The 27,916-nt window shown below is 40.0% G+C and overlaps 1 protein-coding gene across 1 annotated transcript; it reads left to right on the top strand.

Annotated features, from left to right (window-relative positions):
* LOC132816017 (anterior gradient protein 3-like) lies at window positions 1-27,916 on the top strand. Its single transcript, XM_060825422.1, has 7 exons — window positions 1-100; window positions 8,062-8,125; window positions 10,674-10,726; window positions 11,749-11,825; window positions 18,414-18,477; window positions 24,723-24,806; window positions 27,867-27,916. Exons 1-7 carry the CDS (start codon window positions 1-3, stop codon window positions 27,914-27,916), a joined length of 492 nt encoding a protein of 163 aa, XP_060681405.1.

The following is a 27,916-nucleotide window of genomic DNA, read 5'->3' on the forward strand; positions in this document are numbered from 1 at the left end:
ATGCTTCGGGTTTTTGTTCCTTTACTTTTGCTTCTGGTTGCTGTCACATCCAGCCTAGCCACAGCAATCAAAAAAAGACCACCTCAAACACTGTCAAGAGGTATGTGATGTTTACTCAATGGGGTTTGTGAATTAATTCTGCTTCTGTTGAATTTCTGCTAAGTTGATCTTGAAAGTTATATCAGGTAAGACTACATTCCTACAAATGCAAAAGCAATTCCCTGGAGCAGAAAGAATCTGATTTTGCATGGTTGGAAGATCACTGTCACATCTTAATTTTCCTCAATAACTCTTGACTGAAGACAAGGGGAATTGAATCAACGCAAGCCAACGAGAGCAGGAAATCATTCAACTGCAGATAGTGGGAACATCTAGAGAAATAGTTCCCAACTAAATCAAAGAGGAGAGAGGGTCTGAGACAGGTACATGCTCAGTGGGCTGAATGGCCTCTTTCAATGTTGTAATTTTTTAATGTAGTTCTATGGGCAATCATTGCTAGGGAAGGTGAGAAGTGGAGTTTAGGTGGAAATCCTGCTCCCCATTGCCTACAAGGAATTTGACAAATATTGTTTAAATTAAAGCTTTGCTGAGCTTCTTCTGAACCTATGCCTGATTGTTGCTACCTTTTGCTTAAAGATTGTGTATAATTCAAGTCTTTGTTGATTATAATTGCATTTGGGACTAAATTACATCATCAGGACTGACAATTCCAATTATGCGTGGCCTCCAAGCTGGGAAAGTTGACAGCCAACAATACTCAGCACATGGTGTTCGGCTGCCATTTAAATCCCCTGGCAATATTTTTCCAAATGGTAGGCATTGCTGAAGTCCTAGAACTTGCTTCCATACATCCTATAGCAAAGTGCCTCATGAACCATTACTTTTCTCAAGTCTGATTGCAATATAAATATTACGAGAGCACATACAAAATTCTTCCAGTAATAATATAAAATTGCTTCTTCTGTGTGACACCCTTTGCTAATCATCCCAATGCTTTTTTAAAAATTCTGTTAACCAACAGAGTGCTCATTACAGCTCTTGTAAAATCATGAATGTGAGGCTGAAATTGGCCAAAGGTTGCCAAGTGCCTCATGGAGGCTTTCAGTGGGTGAACTCTGGCAAGTTATTTCTTACAATTCTCTGCTACTTATCTCACTCATTATGTCTGTATCACGTCTGTATGATATCCTGTTTTTGCTATTGTGCACTCACAATTGGCAGAAATACTGCCAGGACCTCCTGGGATTCTAGTTAGTGCCACATCTAAAAACTAACAGTACACCCAGTCTAGTCAGGAACTGTCCTTTACAGTGCACTTAATGGGAGGGGAATCAAAACAAAATGCTTCTGAAATCACTTAGGTGGCACTTCATTGTAAACACAAGCTCACATTCATAAACATATTGATTTTTTACACTACTCCCTGTCTGATTGATAGTCATTGTAAGGAGAAAGTGAGGACTGCACTCTGATTTCTAATGAGGGGCTTTTGCTCGAAACATCGATTCTCCTGCTCCTCAGATGCTGCCTAACCCAGCCCACACTCTCAACTCTGATAGTCATTGTAGTCAGAGCTACAAAAGCCAGACCTCACAGGCTATTGATCCTTAGCACCGTACCATGCTGGAGCCCTGTCTAAGTGCTGTTCCCACTACACCAGTGTAGCATCTTCATGTTGTTCAATATGGTATATCGTACACTGAAAAGTCTTCAAATGGCTGAAAATGTTCAATTTTTTCAACAACAGCAAAAAAAAAGAAGGAAAAAGAAAGCTGTATTTGTCTCTGGGAACAGTCAAGGACTGCCTACCTTTCAAGCAAAAAGTCAGTGAATACTCATATCTATTGGAATCTGGTGTTCTTGAATATGTTTTTATGCCAGAAGTTGATAGATGCTTGTTTGACATGGGAATCAAAGTTTATTGGGGGTGGCTGGAAATGTAGAATATGAAACATAAGTGAATCAGTCACAATCTGACTAAATGTCAGTGCAGGCTGGGTGGCCTAATCCATGTGTTTTTAGGATTTCATACCTGTATTGCAGAAGTCTGCAAAATAGGTCAAGAACACCCTAGTGCATCACAACCAACCATGAGCTGATAAGCATTACCAAATCCCAAACTTTTCATCCAGGGGATAAGATGTTAATATTACTGCCTTTATAAGGTGAGCTTGAAATAACTTTACTGAGGCAATTATCCCATCACCAAGTCCCCCTTTACTTACACATGGAGAGTCCTTGACACTGATCCAGCTCCCTCAAAGCCAGCTCTCAGAGCGAACAAAACCTCTGACACTACTTATATATGTCTCAAACAGGGCTCCCTGTTTGGATCAGGTTAACATCCCCAATTAGGGAACTCTTATTCTGTAATGTCCACCTGGTTGACCTCTTTACAATCACTACAGAAACATTGAAAGTAGATTTCAATGGCCCAAATCGGTTAGTGAAAAGAATTGGTAAGATTAATTGCCTTTGCGGCACCCTAGATTGTCTGAAAGAAAATCAGCTGTGTCACATCATTATGTTAAAGTATTATCACTGTCAAAAGGAGGACAAGCCAATGCAGGTTTTTCAGGTAGAAGGAACACTGGAGGAAAAAATGGTAACTCACTCCTCTAGCCTTGGTCAGAAGAATAGAAAGGGAATAGTTGTCTATAGCAATCTCAATTGACTTGCATAGTGATGAAGGAATTTATGAGAAATCGTTGGGATTTTTAAAAACCTTTTCCAATGTCGTATTGACTACATTTCTTATCAATATTGTCTAAAATATGTCATTATCTTCAAGTATAATAAAACAAACCTAGTTTTACATCTTCTAAATGCTGAAATTTCAAGTTATGATTGTTCGTAACTCATGACCCATTTATTCAGATGACTAGACAGTCATGTCTGTGCCAAAGACTGGTTTCTACATTGAGACTCTGCAGAGACTCTAATGCTGTTGTCTTTGAGGAAATTCCCAGGGAAATTAGAAGTTTCCATTGACAATTACTGTGCCTTTGGAATCCTCCAAATAATCTCTTAAAGTCAGATAGTTCAGACATTGCTGACTCATTTAAGCTTAATAGTTGCACAGGAAAACATTTAGAATCCTGGGTGGCTTTAAAACTGAACACCCAAGTCTCCATTGACCCTAGCACCTACCACGCACCAAGCCCCCCCACCCCCCCACAATCGACCGGCACTGCAAAAACAACACCCAGCTCCCCAACCCCTGATAACCAACCGTATCAAACAGATCACTACACATTCTGAACCAATGCTGCTAGTTCCAACATCACAACCTCCTGACCCAATACTATCTCCTTACCAGAAAGAAAATCACCCCCACCAACCTGTCATATATCCCCACCAGATCTGACACCCTACCTCTTACCCTTCCACACCCACCTCATCTGAACACCCCCAAAATTGCCAACTGACTCATCCCCTTGTCCTGCCCTAAACACTCACTGCCTAGTCTGACAGGATTTCTAATCACCCATCTGGCACTCTGTGCCCAACACTCTCTCACCTACTTGGCACCTTATCCCCTCATCTACCTGGAACCCTATACCCTGAAACACCTGCCTCCCTACCACCTCACAATCTAGCACACAATGCTCTGACAGCCACTTACCTTACCTCTGCACCCATCTGGTCTACACCCACTTACCTCACATACTTAGTTTTCTACAGAAGCTGTCATAGTGGCTGCTAGATATTTGAATTACTGAATAAGGCACTTGTTACTTCAAAAGTGGATCATGGTTTATGATGCGTTATTGCATTGTTTCCAGACCAGGTTTGCTGTGTGTGTTTAAGACAGTTACATGATATCATGACATGACACTCCTGCCTAAAGATACCTACGTCACCTTCACGGCAATGAAATCAGAGTGCTGTGCTCACTCAGCCAATTATTTCTATGTAATGTAGAATTAGCATCAATAGACACAGACCGAGGCTACATGATGTTTCAGCAATGCAATTAGGTATTGTTATTAATAAACTTCAAGATAAGGCTCTTGACAAGAACCTGATCTTTGTGGGACATATTATGTGAGTAATATACAGGGCATCACTCACTCCATACCTATAGAGTGGTGTTTGACCCAAAAAACCACTTCAATTTTGACACTGATCTTTTCCACTCCTGGCCGCAACATTTCCTGTTTTACATTTTCTGGGCTATTGATGGACTTTAAAGATAACATTGAAATGGTAGTCTAATAAATGTGGCAGCTCAGTCTGCAATTGCACCCTAGACCAACTGCCCATTGTTCCATTGTTGGTATGGCCTGATGGTAAGTAAGTATTTTTTAAAAATGCAGCTTCTAAAACCTGCTGTTTTCTTTCACACTAACTGATCAAGTCACTTTTTGAGAACTTGTGGAGCCCCAATAAAATGCGTGTATTAAAAGTAGAAGGAAAGGAAGCCATGTTTGAGAGCCTGAGAAAACGTTTCCCCGACCAAAGATTTTTGATGCCATGGTAAATCATTGTCCTCTTGGTTAAATTACTCAGACTGACAGATTCATGCACAAATACAAGTCCCACCTCAGTGCTACTTCCCAAAACTTCATTGTATCTTAAATGGACCAATATTCCCTGTCAATATGTGTGATGTTACTGCAGTGAGCCTCATTTTTGAAATTAAATGAATGAGATGATACAAACCAAGATAGATACAAACCAAAAAGGGAGAAAGGATCTTCAAATGATCTTTTTTAATGAAGAAAATAATTACTCGGAAAACTAAACTAAGAGACTAATGGCTGACACGTACCCTGGCTTGTATCTTCGGATCTAAAAACAGAGATATTAGCAACAAAGGTTTGTCATCTTCCAAAACTCCTGAGATTCCAGAATGGGGCCAGTAGATTGAAAAACTGCAAATGCAATACTTCTACAATCCGGGTCAAGGAAGGAGGGAGATGGAAAGCAGGAAGAGATAGGCAGGTAGCTTAAAGTTTGTCTTCAGAAAATTCTGATGTACTATGAAGGAAATATTGGCCAGACATTTCAGAAAATATTATATAATCAATCAAAGTCAATATTGTTTAATGAAAGGGAAATCATGCTTGATACATTTATCTAAGGTCTTCAAGAAGGTAACAAACAACATGAATAAAAGGGAAACAGCAGATATGGAATATTTGGATTCCCAAGAAAACATTCAATAATATGCCAAATGAAAGATTAGTGCATAAGATATGAGCTTATGATGTTGGGAGCAATATATTACTATGGATAGAGGGTTGACTCTGAAGAGGAATAGAGCTAAAAACAAGAGTGTCTTGCTACCACTATACCTGGTGTTTCTAAGACCACAATGAGAGCACTGTATACCAATTGGTCTGTCTATTCAAGGAGATATACACTTGCATTGGAGACAGCACAGATACAGCCTGTGCAATTGCAATTACTTGTCAGTTTTTCTCACTTTCTGAATCTAATCTTTCATTCCCTTTCTTTATTTCTCTGTTGTGTCTGATTTTATATTAAATCATATCTCCTTCCATCATTGTCAACCCTTAAGCTGTTTATTTTGCAGTCCTTCAAACAGAAATGCAAATTGTTTACTCTGCCTGTTCAGGTCACAAGTGTAATGTTTTCTTTGGTAAACTGTCATCAGCTCACTTTTGCAGAATCTAACATGCAAGACATTTACTAATCTCAAGGAGGAAGGCAAACTAACAGCAAACACTGGTAATTAGGGAGCTGTAGGGCAAGTATTCCATTGGTTGAAGTCAAAACGAGCACAAAGGAAGATGGCTGTGCTTCTCAAATTGCCACAGCTGCAGGATATTGATGGTAGAATTCTTCAAGGTCTTTACAATCTTTACCTGCTTTACCTTCTTTTTATTATAAAGTTAGATGAGGGATATTCATTAATGGTCGGATGATTTGTAACTCCTCCAATATTGAGGTAACTTGTGACCAGTTGAAGCAAGACCTGCACAACATTGCAGCTTGCGTTGATAAATTGCAAGTAACATCCACACCACACAGTTGCCAGGCAATGAGTATCTCGAACAAAAGAAAATCTAACTATCATTATTTGACATTCAATGGAGCAAGCATCACTGAATATCAATATCCCGGGGTTTACCATTGACCAGAAACAGAACTGGATAAATCATATTAATACTACGACTACAAGGACAGGCCAGTCAATACAAATTATGTGGCAGCTAACTTACCTCCTGCCTTCTCAAAGCCTGTCCACCTTTTGAAAGGCAAAAGTCGGGAATGTAATGGAATACTGTCCACTTGCCTGTTTAAGTGCAACTCCCACATGACTAAAGATATCCATCACCATCCCAGACAAAACTGTCTACCTGATTGGCACCCAGTTTACAACCTTAGATATCCATTCTTCCCACCACTGTTAAACAGTGAATGCAATGTATATCATCCACAAAGTGCATTGCAGCAACCTCGCAACATTCTTTTGACAGAATTATACCAAACCAATTAACTTTACCATCTTGCAGAGCAATGGCTGTACATGTATAGGAACACCACCACTTACTAATCTCTAATAAGACATATGCCATCCTAATTTCGAATTCTATTGTCATTTTTTCACTTTCACTGGGTCAAAGTCCTGGAATTATCTCTACACCAGTACTGTGGTTGTATCTACACCTCATCGACAATAGCAGTTGAGGAGATATCTCACCATCACTTTCTCAAGCTTTGTTGGATATGAACAATAAAAACTTGCCTATCCAGTCACACCCATATCCAATTAGTAAATAATAAGAAAAAGATGCCTTGTTATTGCAAAACTTGCATTGGAAGGAGTTGAAAGAAAGTTCACTCAACTCCTGAGATGAAGAGATTGTACTCTGATGGAAGGTTGAACAGCTTGAGCCTAAAATCATTGGACTTTAGGTAGAAAAAGATGAGATCTTATTGAAAATCTAAAGTTCTGAGGGAACTTGACAAAATGAGTATTATGAGGATGCCTGGATATATTCAAAAAAAGGGGGAAAATGTAAAAAGGAGTGTCCAATTAAGATTGAGATGAAGAGGGAGTTCCTCTTTCCTAGTGTTCTGTCACACCAACCACCGTCAGAATAATATTATAAATCTTCAAAGTTATAGACTAAAGGATATACTTTAAAAGATTGAAAATCAAGGTGGCTTCTATGGTCACCAGACTATTCTGACTATCTTGAAAGAGACAGAAAAACTACCTTATCTAACCTATTCCACCATCAAATTAAGTTGAGAAATCCAGGCAAATCACCTACATGAATGTTCATAACTATTGAAATATCTCTTCTTTTTCAAGATTTTCACTCAACTCAGCCAAAGCATCAACTCAGCTAAGAAATATCAGGCCTCCATTGAAATAGAGAAGCTATTTCATTTGTATAGTTACTGTTTTATTTCCATCTGTATGTAACTTGCATTTGAGGTCATGTGGGTGAGTCAAATGAATGAGATGTTATGGCTTTCTTAACCACTAAGACAAGCATGGAGAAAGAAAATAACCATCATTATTCAAATAAACAAAAGTGTGCTGTTGGATTATTAATATTAAGTCAAACACTCAAAGGGTAAGAAAATACACAACTTATACATATATAATGTCTTGGATAAATAGAACAAGCCTACAATTTGTCTATGACAATACTTAGGATTTGAAATTCCTTTCCATAGATAGCAATGGGATACATTCAAGGTTCAATTCAATTTTTGTTCTCCAAGAAAGTCAAGAGTTACTGAGGTCAGTGAGAATGTGGAGTTAATACCACAATAACCTCACATAGCCTCCTGAATCAGGAAATCAAATAACCAATCTTTGCTCATATATCTTACAATCTTATGTAAATAGAGACTGAATTAATTTTGCTATTCTGATATCAAACAATATATATTTGTTTGATAGTTGTATAAAATTAATTAGGTCACGGTAAATTGGACAGGCTATTTATTTAAGAAAGAAATAAATAGATTTCCAGACACTAAAGACTTCAAATGGCTACTCTAAAGGGCTTATTCATGCTCTCACTTTGGTTTTATTGAATATTTGCATGCCAATCTGTGTTATTATTTTAGGTTGGGGAGATGATATAACATGGGTACAAACCTATGAAGAAGGGCTCTATAAAGCAAAGAAAAGGTAAGAAAAATTATCAGTTTTAATCTTTTGCAGTGAAATGTGATACTGAAAGATTCAAAATCAATAAAGTCTACAGCAACAAAAATAAATCTGGCTGTTGTTGGGTATCTGGTCAGAGATAGTGCTGTTGGAATCTGCAGAAAAAGAAGTACATTTTTGATTATAGATGAAATGGTGGTGAAATCCTTGTGTATGATTGAATTGATTGTGGCTTGGTTATTTCTTGCCACAATCCAAAACAGAATTGCAGAGATACAACTGGTACATCTTAGCGATAGTAAGGATTACAGATGCTGGAAGTCACTGTCGATAAAATGTGTAGCTGGAAAACCGAAGCAGGTCAGACAGCACTGGAAGAGCAGGAAAGTTGATGTTTTGGGTCAGGATCCTTCATCAGGATTGGAAGAAGGGTCCTAATGTGAAACATCTACTGCCATGCAACTCCAATGCTGTCTGACTTGCTACACATTTTATCAACTGCTACATCTGTTCACCTCCAGACAGTCTTAGCTCCTATAATAAAATCATCAAAATGAATTTTAAGCTAGATCTCCGTCCTTATGATAGGATTACAAGATCCTTTGAAGTGTTATTTTAACATTTTTGTCTGGATCACTTTATGTGGTGAATTTGGCATTGCACAGACATCCTTAACCCTCTCAGTTGGGTCTCAGATCTAATGGATCTTGCAGTCTTCTCTCCAGTGACTCAGTTTGACCTACGGGGTTGGGGGGACAACCTGGCCCCAAAGAATATATGATGCTCCCTTTTTTCAAAATTTCATAATGATCTCTTGATAGCATTTGGTTGGCGATGTTCCTTCAGAGAGAGTTGGGGAGGACTCTATTCCTCCTGTAACAAAGTCACCACAGTGTTACTCTTTCATTAGAGAAAGACAAGTGCTGGTGGTTTAACCTGAAGCTCATTACACCTTGGGCAAGTGGCAATGTTGAGAAGATTAGACTTTATGGGAACCTCAACCAGTGTGGGAACTGAACCTACACTGTTGCATCATTCTGTATTGCAAATCAGCCATTAAGCTGACTCAGCTTACCAACCCCCTTCCTGCTATCAAAGGCAAAAGTGTCAAGTCAGCTATTTCTGGTTATTCTTCTGCTGTGGAAGTTGCTGTTTCTAATTAAGTGAAGCCAGACTCAGCCTTTAGGTCTGATGGCTAGTTAAAAGCATAATACGGCGACTGGAATGAGGAGAATCTATAGAGTCATAAAGTCGTACAACATGGAAACAGACCCTCCAGTCCAACCTGTCCACACTGACCATGTTCCCAAACTAAACCACTCCCACCCGCCTGCGATTAGCCCATGTCCCTTGAAAGCTTTCCAATCATGAAGTTATCCAAATGTCATTTAAATGTCATAACTGTACCTGCATCCACCACTTTCTCTGGCAGCTCATTCCAATCATGAACCACTCTGTGTAAAAGATTGTCTCCTATTTTCTTTTTAAACCTTTTCCTCTCACCTTAAAAATGTCCTCAAGTTTTGAAATTCCCCGCCCCCCCCCCACAAAAAAGACCCTTGTCATCCACCTTATCTATGCCCCCCCTTTGAATTTATAAACCTCAATAGGGTCACCCCTCAACCTCCCCATGTTACAGTGGAAAAATGTCCCAGTCTTTCCAGTCTATTTTTTAAATCTCAAACCTTCTATTCCTGATAAAAACCTGATACATCTTTTCTGAACCCTCTCTAGTTTGATAATATCTTTCATATAACAAGGCAACCAGACCTGCACACAATACTCCAGAAAAGGCCTCACCAACATCCTGTACTTCCCAACTCCTAATTTCAAATGTCTGAACAATAAAGACAATGACAGTGAAAACATCCTTACTCCATTAAAAGTGACATTGGTTATCCACATTGTATTCCATGACTGATGGGCAGATTTTCTGACAGGTTTAAGCCAATATCACTAAATTCCTGCTCACCAATCAGCTCAAATAAAAGATTTAACTCAAAATATCACAAAACATACCTAGAGACATTTTGGTATGGTGAGCCTCTGAATCTTGAAAAACAAACCACAAGGGATGAACTCAGATTTCTCCAGTTTCCTCATTTCCCCTCCCCCACCTTCTCTCAGTCCCAACCCTCGAATTCAGCACCGCCTTCCTAACCTGCAATCTTCTTCCTGACCTCACCGCCTCCACCCCCACTCCGACCTATCACCCTCACCTTAACCTCCTTCCACCTATCGCATATTCAATGCCCCTCCCTCAAGTCCCTCCTCCCTACCTTTTATCTTAGCCTGCTTGGCACACTCTCCTCATTCCTGAAGAAGGGCTCATGCCCGAAACATCGATTCTCCTGCTCCTTGGATGCTGCCTGACCTGCTGCGCTTTTCCAGCAACACATTTTCAGCACTTCTCAGATACACCCAGCTTTGGGGCTGGAGTGGAATAATGGATGAAACTGATTGAATCACTTCAGTAGGATGCTATTCTGCATTAGACACATAGATCATGTTTTAATTATGATGATTCACTGAATATCTCTTCTAATTTTCTCATTATTTGTTGGTTTAGCAACAAGCCATTAATGGTTATCCTTCACTTGGAAGACTGCAAGTACTGTCAAGGTGAATGCTTTGTTTTATAGAATTCTTTCATTTTCATAGTTAGAAATGTAATTCTGTTCCATTTTCAAACATAACTTAGGTTAAATATTATGCTTTTTAAAATAAACATTAGGTCAGCTGTTAGAGGCATATATTTATTTCAAGTCTTTACAAAGATCAGTCATCATATTTTCTACATTTATTCATCTTGTTATGGTCACAGGAACATTTTGGGTTTGATTAAGGGTAAATATATAATTCAGGTTTGTAACACTTGCACATCTACCTTAACTAATGTTTTGCTACAAAGTTCATCCAAGCTTTGTCAACCTCTAGACTCAATGTTGCCATTGACATACTAGCTGTTCATGTCCCTACCTTCTGCCAGATTGTCTGCCACAGAGTTATCATATTGAATTGGAGAGGTTGGTAAATGGCAAAGCAATTTGGTGCATCCAAATATACTCATAAGTTCAAGGTTAGTTCCTTTTTGGCAAACATTGAAAGGAGCAATGTTGAAAGGGGGTAAGTTAATCTAAAAGGTGGGAGATGTAAAAAATTGGGCAGACGTTTCTCTGTCTGTAATGACCTTGAAAATGAGGAGGCAAAAGAAGATTGTGAAGGCAATCAAAGAGCCCAGAGTATTGGCAAAAGGGTTGATGTGGAAAAAGGAGTTTTGGGAGAAGTTGCACTTACCTGCATACCATCCAGTTATCTAACTTAATAATATCAGTCTCAGGTTTCTAATTTCCTTCATTCTCTTTTGTTGAGACCAGCACACCACAGAACCGTAGTCCTCTAGCCAAGTATACAGTTGTATAAAAGAGGTGACATAGAAATAGCCACACATGCTAGACATTACTAACTTAATCAAACAATTCCAAAGTACTATTTGGAGAAGAGTATTAGAAATAAATAGCCAACATTTATGTATCACCCTTAACCAGCAAAACATTCAATCTGTTTTTGCTGAATCAATGCAAGTCCTTTTTGCTTCACACTATAACACATACAACATGTGATATTTTCAAACCTTTTTTCAGCACTGAAGAAAGTTTTTGCTGAAAATGACGAGGTCCAGGCTATGGCTGACAAAGATTTCATTATGTTAAATCTAATGGTAAGCATTGCTCTTGTTCACTTTGAATAAAACATTTTATAGACTTGCAGTTAAACCCACTCCAAATGTACATTGAAAATGTGAATGCATACTTCTAATAACATTCTGCCAACTAAAATTAATGATCCAAAAATTGAGGGGAATATATTAATAAACTCAATATTGATTCCTGTACCAGGGACACACATGAGAAAATGGAAGCTAGAAATTCATATGCTCTAATTTCTATGTTCAGATTAAAATGGATGCAACATGAAACAGTCCATATATCTCATTTAAATTATGACAGTATAGAAATATATACATCGAGCACAGGTCATCTTTTCACTGTGGCACCACTGATCTGCACATAGGTGGTGTAATTATAAACATGCCCGATAGGGCAACAAGTGCCTGGATCTTCTGTTCCATCAAATTTTGTGGGTTCCCACATATTTCCAGTTAACTTCAATAATGTGAACAATGTGTCTAGGACACAGAGTCATGCAGTAGTGGAATCTTTCCAATGATGAAACCCACTGTCAGCTGACAGTACAGCATCCACAAATGGCCTCAGATCTTCTTGGATGGTCTTCATCATGACCACACCTTGAATGGCCAAGTCAATGGTAAGTAAAATGAGAATTATTAATAAGACAGAGTGGCATGGGTGTTGTCATAAGTAAATGTTTCAAAAGTAAACATTTTGCATTATATTAGATTTGCTTTATTTATATGTGCATCAGTGTTATTTGTTGAGGCAAGTTTAGTCAGAGAGCTAAATGCTCTGGCATACCTCATATACAGGGGAGTTAGGACATTTCATGATTGTGGAATAAATGATCATGTGATTTTTTTTGTCCACTTTTTATTAAATGTTTATATTAGAGTCCAGTCTTCTACTCACCACTCTATGGGACATGACTGATATTTTAAAGTTTGCTGGCCCTCCCCTGCTATGCATTATGAAGGATATCTTCCGAGACTACTCATAACAGGAATAATTGAAATGTTGTCGTGCACTCAAAGTTTTGTGAGGACTCTGTCAGTGAACTGAGATGGATCCACACATGGACAGAATTGACACCATCCTTTAGGCCCTCATTTCTAGCTTTGACTAGCTTTCCCCAATACCTTTCCATTAAAACCAGGACTTTCCCTCTTCAGCTTCTCCATGTCCACAACTCTACTTTACACCACTCCTCTCATCATCAACTCACACTTTTCATTCCCTTTAAACAAATGTGAATGGGCGGCATTAGATTCTCAGACACTAGTGACTTTAACTTGAAGGTATGCTGTTATTTCAAAAATGTTTTAATACAATGTGAATTCATCGCTCAGGGTCCTATAAGATTCCACTTGGCAAAGTGGGAGGGGAATTGAAGTGGTCAACCGCAGGGCGGTGGGGTTGTTTGGTTCATGTGTCCCAGAGATGTTCCCTGAAATGTTCCACAAATTGGCATCCTGTGTCCCAATTTAGAGGAGGCAGGATATAGTTGGTCTCCTAAACTGAGGACACAGGATGGTCTCCTCTACATTGCCACCCAACACCTGGAGGGAGAATGCCTCATCTTCTGCCTTGGAACCTTCTAATCACACGGCATAAAATTCAATTTCACCAGTTTCCTCATCTTCCCTCCTCCACCTCATCCTCGATCCAACCCTCCAACTTGGCACTGCTCTCTTGACCTGTCCTACCAGCCCATCTTCCTTATCACCTATCTTCCCTACCCTTCCCTCCGATCTATCACCATCACCTCCCACCTGCATCTACCAATTGCCTGCCAAGCTACATTCCCCCCACCCCCACCCTTATTTATCTCTCAGTTCGCTTCCTCACCCCTCCACCCCCCACATTCCTGATGAAGGGTTTATGCCCAAAATGTTGACACTCCTGCTCCTTGGATGCTGCCTGGCCTACTGTGCTTTTCCAGCACCACACTTTTCAATGCTGATCTCCAGCATCTGCAGTCCTCATTTTCTCCTAGTTTTGATCCAAACAAGCCAAAGGCATCTGTTACTTGAACCAGTCTATATTTACATGCATCTGAGCAGGAGGGTTGAATAACTGAACGGATTCCCATTTAACTTCAGCAGGAAGATCTTGGACAGTGGTCTTTCCCCAATGCACTTTAGCAGCAGCTGCCTCCAACTTTAGTGTATCCCTCAGCACGTAGTCCTAGACCTTGGAACATGCCAGTCTGCAACACTCAGATGTTCTGGAAGAGCAACAAGTTTCAGATACACCAAAAAACATCTTTCACTGAGTTGATGGTCCACCGGGTGGAGTTGATATTTTCCTCAGTGTGCATCCTGGGGAATAGACAATAGGGCAGAGTTCTCTGTCACTCAGGACAAGCCTTGACACTACATTTAGTAGGATCAGAATCAAGTTAATTGGGTCTCAGCCATTGACCGTACATCAATAGCAGCCCCCCACTATTTCCTATCCTGTGCCAAGTAAATATTGCTAACACAAAATCCTATCTCCATTCTGTGGGGGTAGATATTGCTGTGGACCTGAACAACCAATGCAGCATTTTCCATTATTCTGCCTTACCTTTGTGCATTTTAGCAAGGCAGTCATATATTGCAAATGGGTACAATTTAATGTTACCCAGGTCAAAAATGGTAAGAAAGTTCTGCTTTGGTATGCACTGTAACATAAGTAAACCCATGTTTCATTGTAAAATCTGAAGTACATAGAACTTAAAACACAGGAACAGGCCATAATATCAAATGAAACTAATCCCTTCTATCTGCCCTTGCTCCATATCCCTCAATTCCTTGCATATTCATAAGCTTATTTGGAATTCTGTTAAATGTCCTTATCGTATCTGCCTGAACCACACAGTGCATTCCAGACTCCTACCATTCTCTGTATGAAAAGGTTGCCCCTCACGTCTCCTTTGAACTCCCCCCCGCCTCATCTTAAATGCATGCTCCCTAGTATTAGACATTTCAACTCCAAGGCATCACTGCAGAATTTCCTCAGGGTAGTGTCTTAGGCCCAACCATCTTCAGTTGCTTTATCAATGATCTTCCCAGCCATCATAAAGTTAGAAGTGGGAATGTTCGCCAATGATTGCACAAAGTTCAGCACCATACACGACTTCTCAGACACTGAAGAGTCCCTGTCCACATACAACAAGATCTGGACAATATCCAGGCTTAAGCTAATGAGTAGCAAGTAATATTCACACCACAAATGTCAGGCTATGACTATCACCAACAAGAGACAATCTATCCACCGCTCCTTGATAATCAATAGCATAACCATCACTGATTCCCCTACTACAAATATCCTGGGGGTTACCATTGACCAGAAACTCAGCTAGACTCATCATACAAACACAGTGTTTACAACAGCAGGTCAGAGGCTAGAAATACTGTAGCAAGTAACTCACCTCCTGACTCCCAAAAGCCTGCCCACCATCTACAAGGCACAAGTCAGGAGTGTGATGGAATACTCCCCCACTTGCCTGGAGGACTGCAGCCCTAACAACACTCAAGAAATTCGACACCATCCTGGACAAAGCCTGCTTGATTGGCACTACATCCACAAAACATCCACTCCCTCCACCACTGAAGCTCAGTAGCAGTAGTGGGTACTAACTACAAGGAGCACTGCAGAAATTCATGAAAGATCCTCAGACAGCACCTTCCAAACCCATGACCACTTCCATCTAGAAGGACAAGGTCAATAGATATATGGGAACGCCACCACCTTCAAGTTCCCCTCCAAGACACTCTCCATCCTGACTTGGAAATATATCGGCATTCCTTCACTGTCACTGGGTCCTGTAATTCCCTCCTTAATGGCATTGTGGGTCAACCCACAGCAGGTGGACTGCAGCAGTTCAACAAGGCAGCTCATTACCAGCTTCTCAAGGGCAACTTGGGATGGGCAATAAATGCTAACCAAACAGCCACACCCACATCCCACAAAATGCAATTTAAAAACTCCCATGCCCACCATCTGCAAGGCACAATTTAAGTTTGGTGGAATCCTCTCCAGTTGCCTGAGAGGATAGGATGGGATGGCATGGGATGGGATGGTTTCCAATAGCACTCTAGAAGCTCAACATTATCCCAGAAAACCCACTTGATTAGCACCTAATTCACTACTTTAATCATTCACTTACTCTACTGTTGACCTGCAGTGACAGCAGAGTAGACCATCCACAAGCTGCACTGCAGCAACTTTTAAATATGAGCAAAATCTTCCAAACCCACAACTTCTACCTAGAAATGCTTGGGCAACAGTTGAAGGTCATACTGGCACATGTGAGTTCCTACCAGCTGGCACACCATCCTGATTTAGAAGATATCACAATCCCTTCATTGTCTTTGGATGAAAATCCTGGAACTCCCTCCTTAACATCACTGTGGGTGAACATACATGACAAAGTTAAAATCACGCAACACCAGGTGATAATCCAACAGGTTTATTTGGAAGTACAAGCTTTTGTAGAGCTGCCCCTTCATCAGGTTGCTAGTAAGGCAGGATCATAGGACACAGAATTTATAGTACAAGATTAAAGTGTTATACAACTGATGAGATGTATTGAACAAACCTAGATTGCTGTTAAGTCTTTAATCACAGAATGGGTTGCAGGTTTCAATTCACTAATATGTAAATCACAGAATCTCTTTCAAGTCACATTCCTGAGATAACTTCAGACTTTATAAACAAAAGTGACATCTCAGCTCAGACAATGCATCAAAGGTGTAAGGTTAGAGTCTGTTTATATCCCAATCTTGTGTCAAACTGGTTCTATTTCCAAAATAGGAATTTATAAAATGTCACATGGACTGACTGTCTACAGAATGTGTGCTTTTTTAAACAAAAGTGCACAGATCTGCAAATGCAAATTCACCCCATAAACTTATATGTACGTGCGCGTGCATGTGAAGGAGAGAAATAGAGAGTGATAGAGAGAGAGAAAGAGAGAGTGTCTGTGAGTGTGTGTGAGAGAGAGGAGAGGTAGAGGAAAAGGCACGACTGTGACAGAATATATTCCTGTGAGACGGTGGGTGCGTGAGTGTGAGTGTGGGGTGTGTGTGTGGACGTGTGTCTGAGAGAGCGTGTGTATGAGAGACGATCTACGTGAGTGTGTGAGTGTGATCATGTGTAAGAGTGCGTGGGTATGTGTGTGTATAATGTAGTGGGGTCACCTGTAAGGTGGCATGAACCTCAGATCCTGGTTAAGCCTGTCCTCATGGGTACTGAACTTGGCTATCAGCCTCTGCAGTGAATCTGCATTGTTGTGTACCTTGAAGTCAGCCTTGGAGGATATTTACCTGAAGATCCGAGGCCAAATGTCCTTGACCGCTGAATTGTTCTCCGACTGGGAGGGAATATCTCTGTCTGGCGATTGTTGCAGAGTGTCCATTTATCCATTGTTGTAGTATCTGCATTGTCTTGCCAAGATACCTTGCCAGCAGCATATGAGATAGACAACGTTGGCTGAATTACATGAGTATCTGCCATGCATGTGGTGGGTGGTGTCCCCATGTCTATTCGCAGTATCCATGTCAACACTCTGACATATCTTGCAGTGGTTGCCATGACGGGGTTGTAAGGCATTGTGGTTGATGTTGTCCTAAAGGCTGGACAGTTTGCTGTTTATGGTTTGGTGGTTGTTTAAAGTCAAGAACTGAAGGCATTAGGAAGATCTTGGTGAGGTGCTCATCCTCATCAATAATGTGTTGCAGGCTGCATACCATACACCACATGAACCACAATTGGTTAAGAAGTTGGCTCACCAAGTCAAAGGCAATTAATGATGGGAAACAAATATTCCCCATGATGTAAATAGAAAAAAAAGCTTCATTACTACATTTGAGAAATGGCAAGAGTGAACAAAGAGTGTGTTATGAACCGAAGGGTTTTACGAAGAGTGAGTAAAATCCTTTCCCAAGCCCACATCCACCCTAACCCCAGACCCTTAGTGACACTTACTGTGAATTTATCTACTGAGATTGATATGTTGTAAAAAGGAAAAATATTCATCATATGACATTTTTCATCACTCTGCATGCTTCATAACAGAGTATTCCTTATTTAAGTATCCCAGGTTATATTCTTAAGTAGATTGTCCACCTCATAAAGAACCTCTGAAATCAATAAATTGAAGAGGAGCACATTTGATACTGCACTGATGTTTGTTCTATGAGATAGTCATGGTGAAGTGAAATAAACAGCAGAGACTCACACTAACTGGATCTCATTCTAAATCTTGTCATGCTTGCCCAAGTCATGATTCTAATGAATTTCTCCTTGGTTACACAGATATATATTAGATCTTATGCTTGAGAATGAATATTGGGATACAGGGATGAACACTCACCTCAAGTATGGAATGAAAAAAAACAACAGTTGTTTAATCCACCTCCCTCAAATTAAAAAAAAAGGATTATATTTTTCTTTTCATTTCCCCCACCAGCATTACTGGGGGAAACTTTTAATTGATGGAGTGTATCTGGGTTGTGAAAAGCACACTTGATCTAATTCAAGGTAGTGTGTGCTTTGATCTTGTTTGTTTTTCAATTTATGGAGAGTTAATTCTAGGTGTTTCATAACCTTGTGTTTTTTTCAACAAGCACGAAACCTCTGACAAGAACCTTGCACCTGATGGCAAATATGTACCACGCATCATATTTGTAGGTATGTTTACGATTGTAAATTAATCAGTTAATGCTGAATTAACCCATCACAGCCCACTGAATATTGGCAATATTCTTCATTTATATAATTCCGTGGTTTTTTTTACTAGTTCCATTATATGGTTTTTATTTTACTTTCTGTCATTCATAATCTGTAAAGAAATTAAAGTAAATATAACAAGGGCAATTGATTCTGTGCTGTAATGGCTCTACAACTGGGGTCAAGTGTTGATTTACATATTGGAAAAATGTATCTGGCAACTGGCTAATAAATCAAAACTGAGTTCATCTTTACCATAACAAAACAAAGAAATGTGGGTACTGGAGATCTGAAACAAACAAAATCAGAATTTGCTGGAGCAACACAACAGGTCTGGCAACATCTGTGGAGAGAAAACAGAGTTAAGGTTTTGAGTCCAGTGACCTTTTTTCAGAACTACTTACCAAATGCCCCCACTCATTTCCAAACATAAGCATATGGCAATCTTGACTCTTCATTGCAGTACAGGTTCCACAAAATGGCAAAATGCATCATGTTTCCTTAATGATGCTGCATTTCTCCCCCATTACTCTTTGGCAAGATCATAGACATTCTACTGACAATAGTAAGCATGCTGTTTGAGAAAGACATTCACTGTGGTTATTCATCCATGGCTCAGACATTTCTGGCTATCTTCTCCACTGATAATGGAACCTCTTCTCTTCTTCCAACATGTCCAGTGAAATGAGATTTGCTATTGCATCCAGGTTTATTTACATCTTATTAAGTTACTCTGTCCTACTCTATTATGGACATGACAATTTACCCCTCCCTCTCAGTATTACATTTACAAGAAGTGTTATCAATATAATTTGGACTAGAAATCAAATGTGAATAAATTTAAACAGTTTTTTTTTAATGCTTTATAAAACTTAACAATACAAAAAATGTTAAGTGAGGATTTTTAGTATAATTCATCTGCTGTGCCTGCCAGTGGAGCAAGCTATTCTCTAATACCCCTGAAAGTAGGATTTGTACCTGAGCTACCTGGTGCCAAGGTAGATACACTACCATGATGCCATAAGAACCTCTTCATCAAAATAACAACTGTACATCTAACTAATTAACTCAGCATAGCTGCTGACTCTATGCCCAAGAGTATTTTAAACCCATTGTATATTCAGTGATGGATAGTTTCAATCAGATTTTCATCGTTTGGATGAAAATACCAATGTATACATATGTCAAAAGATCATAAAGGGAAGCCATACACTCCCAAACTGCAATTCTATATCTATTAATGTTAACAGATCATACATCATGGGCTAGGAATGAGCAATTTCCTGACATGCATTTTCTGCATGTAATTTAGAGCAACACATACAGAATTTTTGCATGTTGGGATCTGAAACTTCCTTCAGTTGCAATTTCACCTGAAAACCTGGTTTTCAATTAAATTACTTACAGTGTGGAAACAGGCCCTTCAGGGTAACAAGTCCACACTGACCCGCCGAAGCTCAACCCACACAGACCTATTCCCTTACAACTAACACTACGGGCAATTTGGCATGATCAGTTCACCGAACCTGCACATTTTTGCACTGTGGGAGGAAACCCATGCAGGCACGAGGAGAATGTGCAAACTCCACACAGTCAGTCGTCTGAGGCGGGAATTGAACCCAGGTCTCTGGCGCTGTGAGGCAACAGTGCTAACCACTGTGCCACCGTGCTAACCACTAAGTTTTATGTTTTAGCAAATTGGAAATCTAAAAGGAGGATCAGTGATGATTAGTGGTAATAGATAGAGACACGCATAAGGAATAATAAAAACAGGAAGAGAGTGGTAATACGATTACATATTATTACAAGCAAATAATGCAAAAATTATACATTTTCACAAAGATATTGTCCAATTACAACATTCATTAGGAGCCTTAGCTATGGAATTTTCATTGTTTTGACCCACATTGCAGCAAGGGGATAATGACAGAACCTAAATTGTACATCAGTGAGCAGATTCTTAATGATGAAGTGCTAGATATTACTAACATAAATGTCACTTCCAACATGTCACTTGGAATTGAGAGTAGGCTGGTGGGGCAATTCTCAGCTTAATTGGATTTTAAAAATAGGATGTACTTCGGCAACACCTCACATTGTAGGTTCGGATCCAGTAATTTAACTTCACCAAACCAGGTTCACTTGAGATGGAATTAGATTTTTTAAAATACACAAACATGGGATAGGCATGTTGCTGGTTAGGCCAGCATTTGTTACTCTAATATGCATTTGCATTCCTTATTTACTTGGAGAAGGTGGTGAGCTGTCTTATAGAATGCCTATCCTTGGGTGGAGGGACAATCATAGTGCTGTTAGGAAGGTTGTTTAAAATTTCAACCCAACAACACTGGATGAACAATGACAAATTTACAAATCAGGATGATATGTGGCATGGAGAGGAAGTGGTCCCATGCACCTGTTGCATTTGTCCTTATAGATGGTAATGGACAAAGGTTTTGAAGATGCTGTAAAATGAATCTTGGTATGTTACTGTAGTGCATCTTGTCGATGATATACACTGCTGCTACTGGGCATAAGTGATGAAGGGAGTGATTGTTGAAGATGGTAGATGTGTGCTAATCAAACAAGCTGCTTTCTTCTTGCTTGTTGAGTGTTGTTAGGCTGCATCAATGGAGGCAAGTGGAGAGTATTCCATCACACCCCTGACTTGTTTGTTGCAATTCTGGAGTACAAAGTCTTAGTCATACAGCAATTCAATCCTTGGCCTCAAGCAATCACAACCATTTTCATGCTCAGGAAATTAATTCAAAAGCTCCACAGAGCAATGTCCTGGAATCTAAATTACTTTACTGTGTTATCAGTAACTTGTGGGCATTTGGCACACTTGCCTTCATTTCTCAGATCATTGAGATTAGGATGTCATGTTGAGGTTGAACAGGACATTGGTGAGACAACCTTTGCAGTATTGTGTACAGTTCTGGTCACCCTGATATAGGATGAGTATTATTAAATTGGAGGGGGTACAGAAATTATTTACAAGGATTTTACCAGGACTGCAGGGCTTGAGGTATAAGGAGAGGATGGATAAGCTGGGACGTTTTTCACTGGAGCATAGGAGATGACCTTATGGAAGTTTATAAAATCATGATTGGTCAAGATAAGGTAAACAGCAAAGGTCCTTTCCTTAGCATTGGGAAGTTCAAAACTAGAGGGCATAATTATACAACGAGAGGAGAAAGAATTAAAAGAGACCTGACGAGCAACTTTTTCACACAGAGGGTGGTTTGTATGTGGAATGAACTGCAAGAGGAAATGGTAGATGCAGGTACAGTTACAATATTTAAAATACATTTGAATAGATACACAAATAGGAAAGGTTTAGAAGAATATGGGCCAAATGTAGGCAAATGGGACTAATTTGGTTTGGAAAACTTGTCAGCATGGACGAGTTGGACTGAAGGGTCTGTTTCCATGCCGTATGACTCTATGACTCTACAACTTGAACAGTATTTTTATTTAAAAATCAAAAGAGAAGATCCAAGATGGTGGTGACTCAGCAAGTCTGAGTCTATAGTGCTCCTCCCAAGACCTAGGCAAAGAGGGCCACCCTCCTCCACCACACTCACCAAATCATTTAAACTAGTTTTTACTTAATGTAATTAGTGGTTCAGTACTAAATTTAAACAGTTCAGTCTCCTGTAAAAATGACTAGGGGGAAAGGAGCCTGCAGATCTCAGCAGGCAGGAGCCCCTCCCCCACCCTCTCCAGCTGCAGCAGAGGCATCCACAGCCACCCCAGGGGGCTTACCTATGGTGGCGAGCCTCGTGGAAATAATCTCTAAACTCGATGCTACAAAAGCACAGCCGAGACATTGAAGAAATTGAGTGCCGAGTCGGAGGAGCGGAGCTAAAGGCCGTGACCTCAGAGGCCATTGCAGAATTGGCCATGGATCGGGTCCAGACTCTCGAGCAGCAAGTCCGGACCTTAGAGAATCACATTGATGGCCTCGAGAATCGTTTGCTGGGCCTTCCTGAATGGGAAGAAGAAGGCCAGCTTACAAGGTTCCTTGAACAGTGGCTTCCACAGCTTTTAAATCTGGAGGCTGGATCAGGCCAGGTAAGGGTGGAATGGGCCTACTGGGTTGCAATATGTGGGCCCGGCTTGAACCAGCGCCCCCGCCCGGTCCTGTACTGGCTGCAGAGCTATAAGGTGAGGCAGATTCTCTTGGAAGCCTCCAGAAATCTTGGGAAAGCTCCCCAAGCCATGACTTATAAAGGATCCAAGATTATGTTATTTCAGGACTTTTCCCCAGCTCTAGTCCAAAAGAGGAAGGTGTTTGATGAAGCAAAGAAGCGTTTAAGGGATTTAAACATTCAATACTCCTTGCGCTACCCAGCTATGCTACTCTTCAGCAATGAAGTGTCCGTGTATAACTTCGGATCACCAGAGAAGGCCAAAGAACTTTTGGACTCTCTTAGCTAAATTATAAGTGTTAATTGATGTTGTTTTTCCCTACCCCCACCCCAGTTTACCCCCCTTTTTTTCCTTTTATTACCTTACTGTTTAACATTATCTCCGGGAGGTGGGAAGAAGGGTTTATTTATTTATTCTTTACTTAGCGATTTTCTTTGTCCTTTTTTTATATAGCCAGGGGGTCTAGTTAATGTAGATGGGGGGAAGGTGGCTTCCTTATCCTATTTTATCTTTGTCTTTGGAAGCAGTTGTTTTCCCCTGTTATTTTGTATTACTATATTTAATTATCATTTGCTGAGACTGTAATTTTATAGTCATATATGTTCATATATGGTATTAACATTACCAAATATATCCAGGTGTTGGTGTGGGTGGGGGTGGCAGGGATAGGGTACTCACTGTTAGTTCTAGTTGAGTAGTATACTTGAATTTTCTTTATCCTATCGTGAGGTGCCTGGGTCAAGAGTGGGGCACTGGGTGGGAGAGGTTATGATGGGTTTTTGGAAAGGAAGTGATGCCCCCTGGGAATAATGGGGAAGATCTCCATATAAATACATTTTATACTTTTCTTATTTTTAGAAATAGTTTTTTATTATATTGATCTGAATGGATTAAAAAGCTTTTATTTTTTTGAATTTTATATGCCCTATGCTCGGGATGTTTTGGATAGGGTTTCTTCTCCCTGGGGGTCTGGGACTTGCCCGGTGATTATGGATGATCAGTCGATTAAATGGTGCAGCTGGAATGTCACGGGGAGTAATTCACCAATCAAAAGGAGGAGAATATTATCAAACCTCAAGAAAGAAATGATCGATATAGCTCTCCTATAGGAGACACGTTTACTGGATAAAGAACACCTGAAATTATGACAGGGACGAGATTATTTTCCGTTCTCTCTTTCTGTGCAGGGAAAAACATTTTGGTAAACTGGGTGGCTGAGGGCCCTCATGGACTTTCGAGTTGGCACAGAATAATTATGAAATATACTCCCCCTGACTTCCTTACAAATATGGTGCACCAGGAGAAAAAAACAAATTACTCCATAAAATATGGCACCCCTTCTTGAATTACACAAATACAGATATCTCGGTCATCCTACAAGGGCCATTATTTAATTGAGAGGGTGAACCTGGCTGGTCCGGAGCCCCCTGGGAGAGGAATCCCGCATGAAAATGGGCTTTGTTGTGATCTGATGTTAACACATTCTGAGCATGTATATCACTGCTCAATTTAGGTGTTATCCGTTGGGTTTTTTTTTCTCTTGAATAATGTAAGAATTTTAATCATACACTCTAGTTAGTTGTAAGTTAGATGAGTAGTTAGTTGAGTTTTTTTTTCTCTTGTTATTTCTGTTTTCTTGTTTGATAGATTTTGGTTATCATTTGTTTAAGATTTAACTGTATATCAATGTTTATACTTGGGTGTTTTTTTAGTTTTCTTTTGTAAACTTGTAAAAACATGTTAAATTTTCAATAAAAATATCTATTAAAAAAAAACCAAAAGAACTGCAGATGCTGCAAATCAGGAATCAAAATAGAAATTGCTAGAAAAACTCAGCAGGTCTGGCAGCATCTGTGAAGAGAAATCGGAATTAACGTTTCAGGTTGAGTGACACTTCATCAGAACTGTTTCTTGATGTTCAAATTTTTAACCAAAGTTTATCTCTTGCTTTTGGGGCACTAAAAATAGGCAACATAATCAAACTGTCCCAGTTCAGTCCACGATTAAGAAGATTGTCTGTTTCCATTGCTCTGTATTTTGCTTTGCTGCAGATCCTTCCATGACTGTGAGAGCAGATATCACAGGGAGGTACTCAAACCGGCTCTACACATATGAACCACAAGATATTCAAATCTGTAAGTGTGAAGCACTTTGGTGATAATTTCTGAATATGCTTGTCTCAGTTCAAGAATACTTTGCCAATTTGGAGCTGTGTTGGAGTGAATGCTACCATTCATCACAGGGGTATTTGACGGCAGAGACTCATAAAATAAATCAGGAGTCAGTGCACACAGTTCATGCAACCTCAACCCGCCCAATGTGTCTCCTATTGAAGCTGGTTAACATGCCACACATAGACAATGAGAACTTCACATAGACAATGAACTGGCACTTAAAAACATAATTCCAACTCCTGTTGGAGTTCATCCGTACACATGACTGGGAATCCTCCCCAAGATTTAACCTTACCCTCTTATCTAGCAAACATGAAATCCCAACCCATTCTCCAACTCACACACATCACCAAGGTCTGCTCTCTCTGCCACTTAAAACCTCTGATCTGACTTGAAACCCTTACCCATCTTCACTTCATCCTTGGGACAATTTGTGGGAGTGCCAACTGAGATTGAACAGAAATTTCAGTCTCTTTGTACTCTAGCAAACCAACCATGAATCAATTTCAGAACGGAGCATGATAAATCTACACAGCTGCCAGACAATCAGATTGGCTTCACAGCTCTAAGCCCTATCCACAATGAGCAGAAGCCTGACTCGAATCCAAGTAAAGCCAACTTCAGCTTATTGCTGTGGGACAGCCAGATATTGTGTCATTGAGGTGTGGCTGACTATTAACTTGCGAGGGGGGATAGGTTAGGGTAATGAGGTAATCCATTCCCAAGAAAATCAACCAATTATATTCCATAATTTGTCGTGAAAATAATTTGGGAATTATGATACAAATTGGTTCTGGGTTTTCCAATAAGTGACAGAAATCTCAAAATAACTGAGTTATAAGAGGAGACATGAAGTACACTAACTATATCTGCCATAGATTTTACTCAAACAAGAGGGGATTTAATTGAACATCAAATATTTAGAGCCTGACAGATTAATTACTGGTGCAACCCCCAACTAACTAACCTAGAAATGATGATTACAATCTCAGAACAAGAATTACAGTTAAGGAAAGGAATATTTTTTTCTCTAAAACATTTGTAAATTTTTAAGAATTCTCTACAATTAGAGAGCTGTGTGGTCTCAGTCGTTGTGTATATTCAAGTTAGAATTCAATAGCTTTTTAGATACAAGAGAAATCAAGGAGAGGGAAAATGAGATGAGCATATAGAACTAAAGTAAACTGCTGGCCATGATTTTACTGAAGCTACATATGTTAATGCAAAGGGTTTTATTATTGAAGGCAGAAAGTTATCTATATACATTCCTTCTGCTTCTGTTCAACAAAATAGGTTCATTTCTCCTCATAATACCCTAAACAATCAAAGTCAACCTGCCTGATTTTACATTTAAACAAAGACTGGCAGTTAACTGTCAATCAGCATTAATTGTTGCAATTTTGATGGCAGCACTTCTGCCAATCAGAGTCCACTTGCGAATCATTCGACACTCTCCTCGCGTGCTGTATTAAAACTGTCCTGATGGGAGAAAAAGTAAAGACTTTCACAAAATGTATCTTTTTTTCAGCAGCACTCGAAAAAATTTATTTCTTATGATAATGGGAAACACTTAACAAGAAAAATGTTCTATCAAGATTACAAAATGGTCATTTCAGCTCTAATATTGTGGCATTGCATGGAATAGATTACCACAATACCAAAAATATGGAATTGAGAAGTCATGCAAAAATAACATTTCAAAGTTTGTGAGAAGATTTGTTGCTTGGATGCTCGTTGTTGTGGTTCTGTTCGCCGAGCTGGGAATTTGTGTTGCAGACGTTTCGTCCCCTCTCTAGGTGACATCCTCAGTGCTTGGGAGCCTCCTGTGAAGTGCTTCTGTGATGTTTCCTCTGGCATTTATAAAGGTTTGTCTCTGATGCTTCCGGTTGTCAGTTCCAGCTGTCCGCTGCAGTGGTCGGTATATTGGGTCCAGGTCGATGTGTTTGTTGATAGAATCTGTGGAATTCGATTCATTAGCGAGGAAGAAAAGGACAACCACCTCCCATTCCTAGATGTGACGGTACAGAGAACACCGAAGGGAGAATTCACCACAAAGGAAAGCCACACATACAAAGTCCTGAACTATGAAAGCAATCACCCCAACACACATAAAAGAAGTTGCATCAAGACACTGTCCAAAAGGGCCACAACACACTGCAGCACACCAGAACTGCAAAAAGAGGAAAAAGAACACCTCTACAATGTATTTGCCAAAAATGGATACCCGTGCAATTTCATCAACAGACGCCGAAGGGAAGGACAATGGAATGAGGACATGCCGCAACCCAAAGGACTAGCTACGTTACCATACATCAAAAACATTTTTGAACTGGCAGCCAGACTATTGCGACCACTAGGACTCATAACAGCACACAAACCAACAGCCACTCTCAGACAGCAACTCACCAGAACGAAGGACCCGATACCCAGCATGAGCAAAACCAATGTAGTGTACAAGATCCCATGCAAGGACTGCACAAAACACTACATAGGACAAACAGGAAGACAGCTAATGATCTGCATCCATGAACACCAACTAGCCATGAAACGATACGACCACTATCCTAAGCAGCCACACACGCAGATGACAAGCAACATGAGTTCGACTGGGACAACACTACTATTGTAGGACAAGCCAAACGAAGAACAGCCAGGGAATTCCTAGAGGCATGGCACTCATCCACAAATTCTATCAACAGAAACATCGACCTGGACCCAATATACCGTCCACTGCAGCAGACAGCTGGAACTGACATCCAGAAGCAGCAGAGACAAACCACTATAAATGCCGGAGGAAACATCACAGAAGTGCTTCATAGGAGGCTCCCAAGCACTGAGGATGTCACCTAGACAGGGGACGAAACATCTGCAACACAAATTCCCAGCTCGGCGAACAGAACCACAACAAAAATAACATTTTTTATGGTTCAAGAAAAATCTTTAATTTCTTATTCTAAGATGTTTGAACTGAATTGAGTTCGCGGATATCATTCAACATCACTATTGTTTTTGTTTCTCCAGTGATTAACAGCATGAACAGAGCGAAACGTTTGTTACCAGCAGAGCTATAA

This window comes from Hemiscyllium ocellatum, chromosome 5 (genome assembly GCF_020745735.1).
Source record: "Hemiscyllium ocellatum isolate sHemOce1 chromosome 5, sHemOce1.pat.X.cur, whole genome shotgun sequence".
In the NCBI taxonomy this organism is placed as follows: domain Eukaryota; kingdom Metazoa; phylum Chordata; class Chondrichthyes; order Orectolobiformes; family Hemiscylliidae; genus Hemiscyllium; species Hemiscyllium ocellatum.

Bases quoted from the DNA above. Each gene is read 5' to 3' on its own strand.
- LOC132816017 (XM_060825422.1), top strand. From the start codon at position 1: ATGCTTCGGGTTTTTGTTCCTTTACTTTTGCTTCTGGTTGCTGTCACA. The intron at 101-8,061 runs GTATGTGATGTT...TTATTATTTTAG, and splicing joins ACCTCAAACACTGTCAAGAG to GTTGGGGAGATGATATAACA. The intron at 24,807-27,866 runs GTAAGTGTGAAG...TTGTTTCTCCAG, and splicing joins ACCACAAGATATTCAAATCT to TGATTAACAGCATGAACAGA.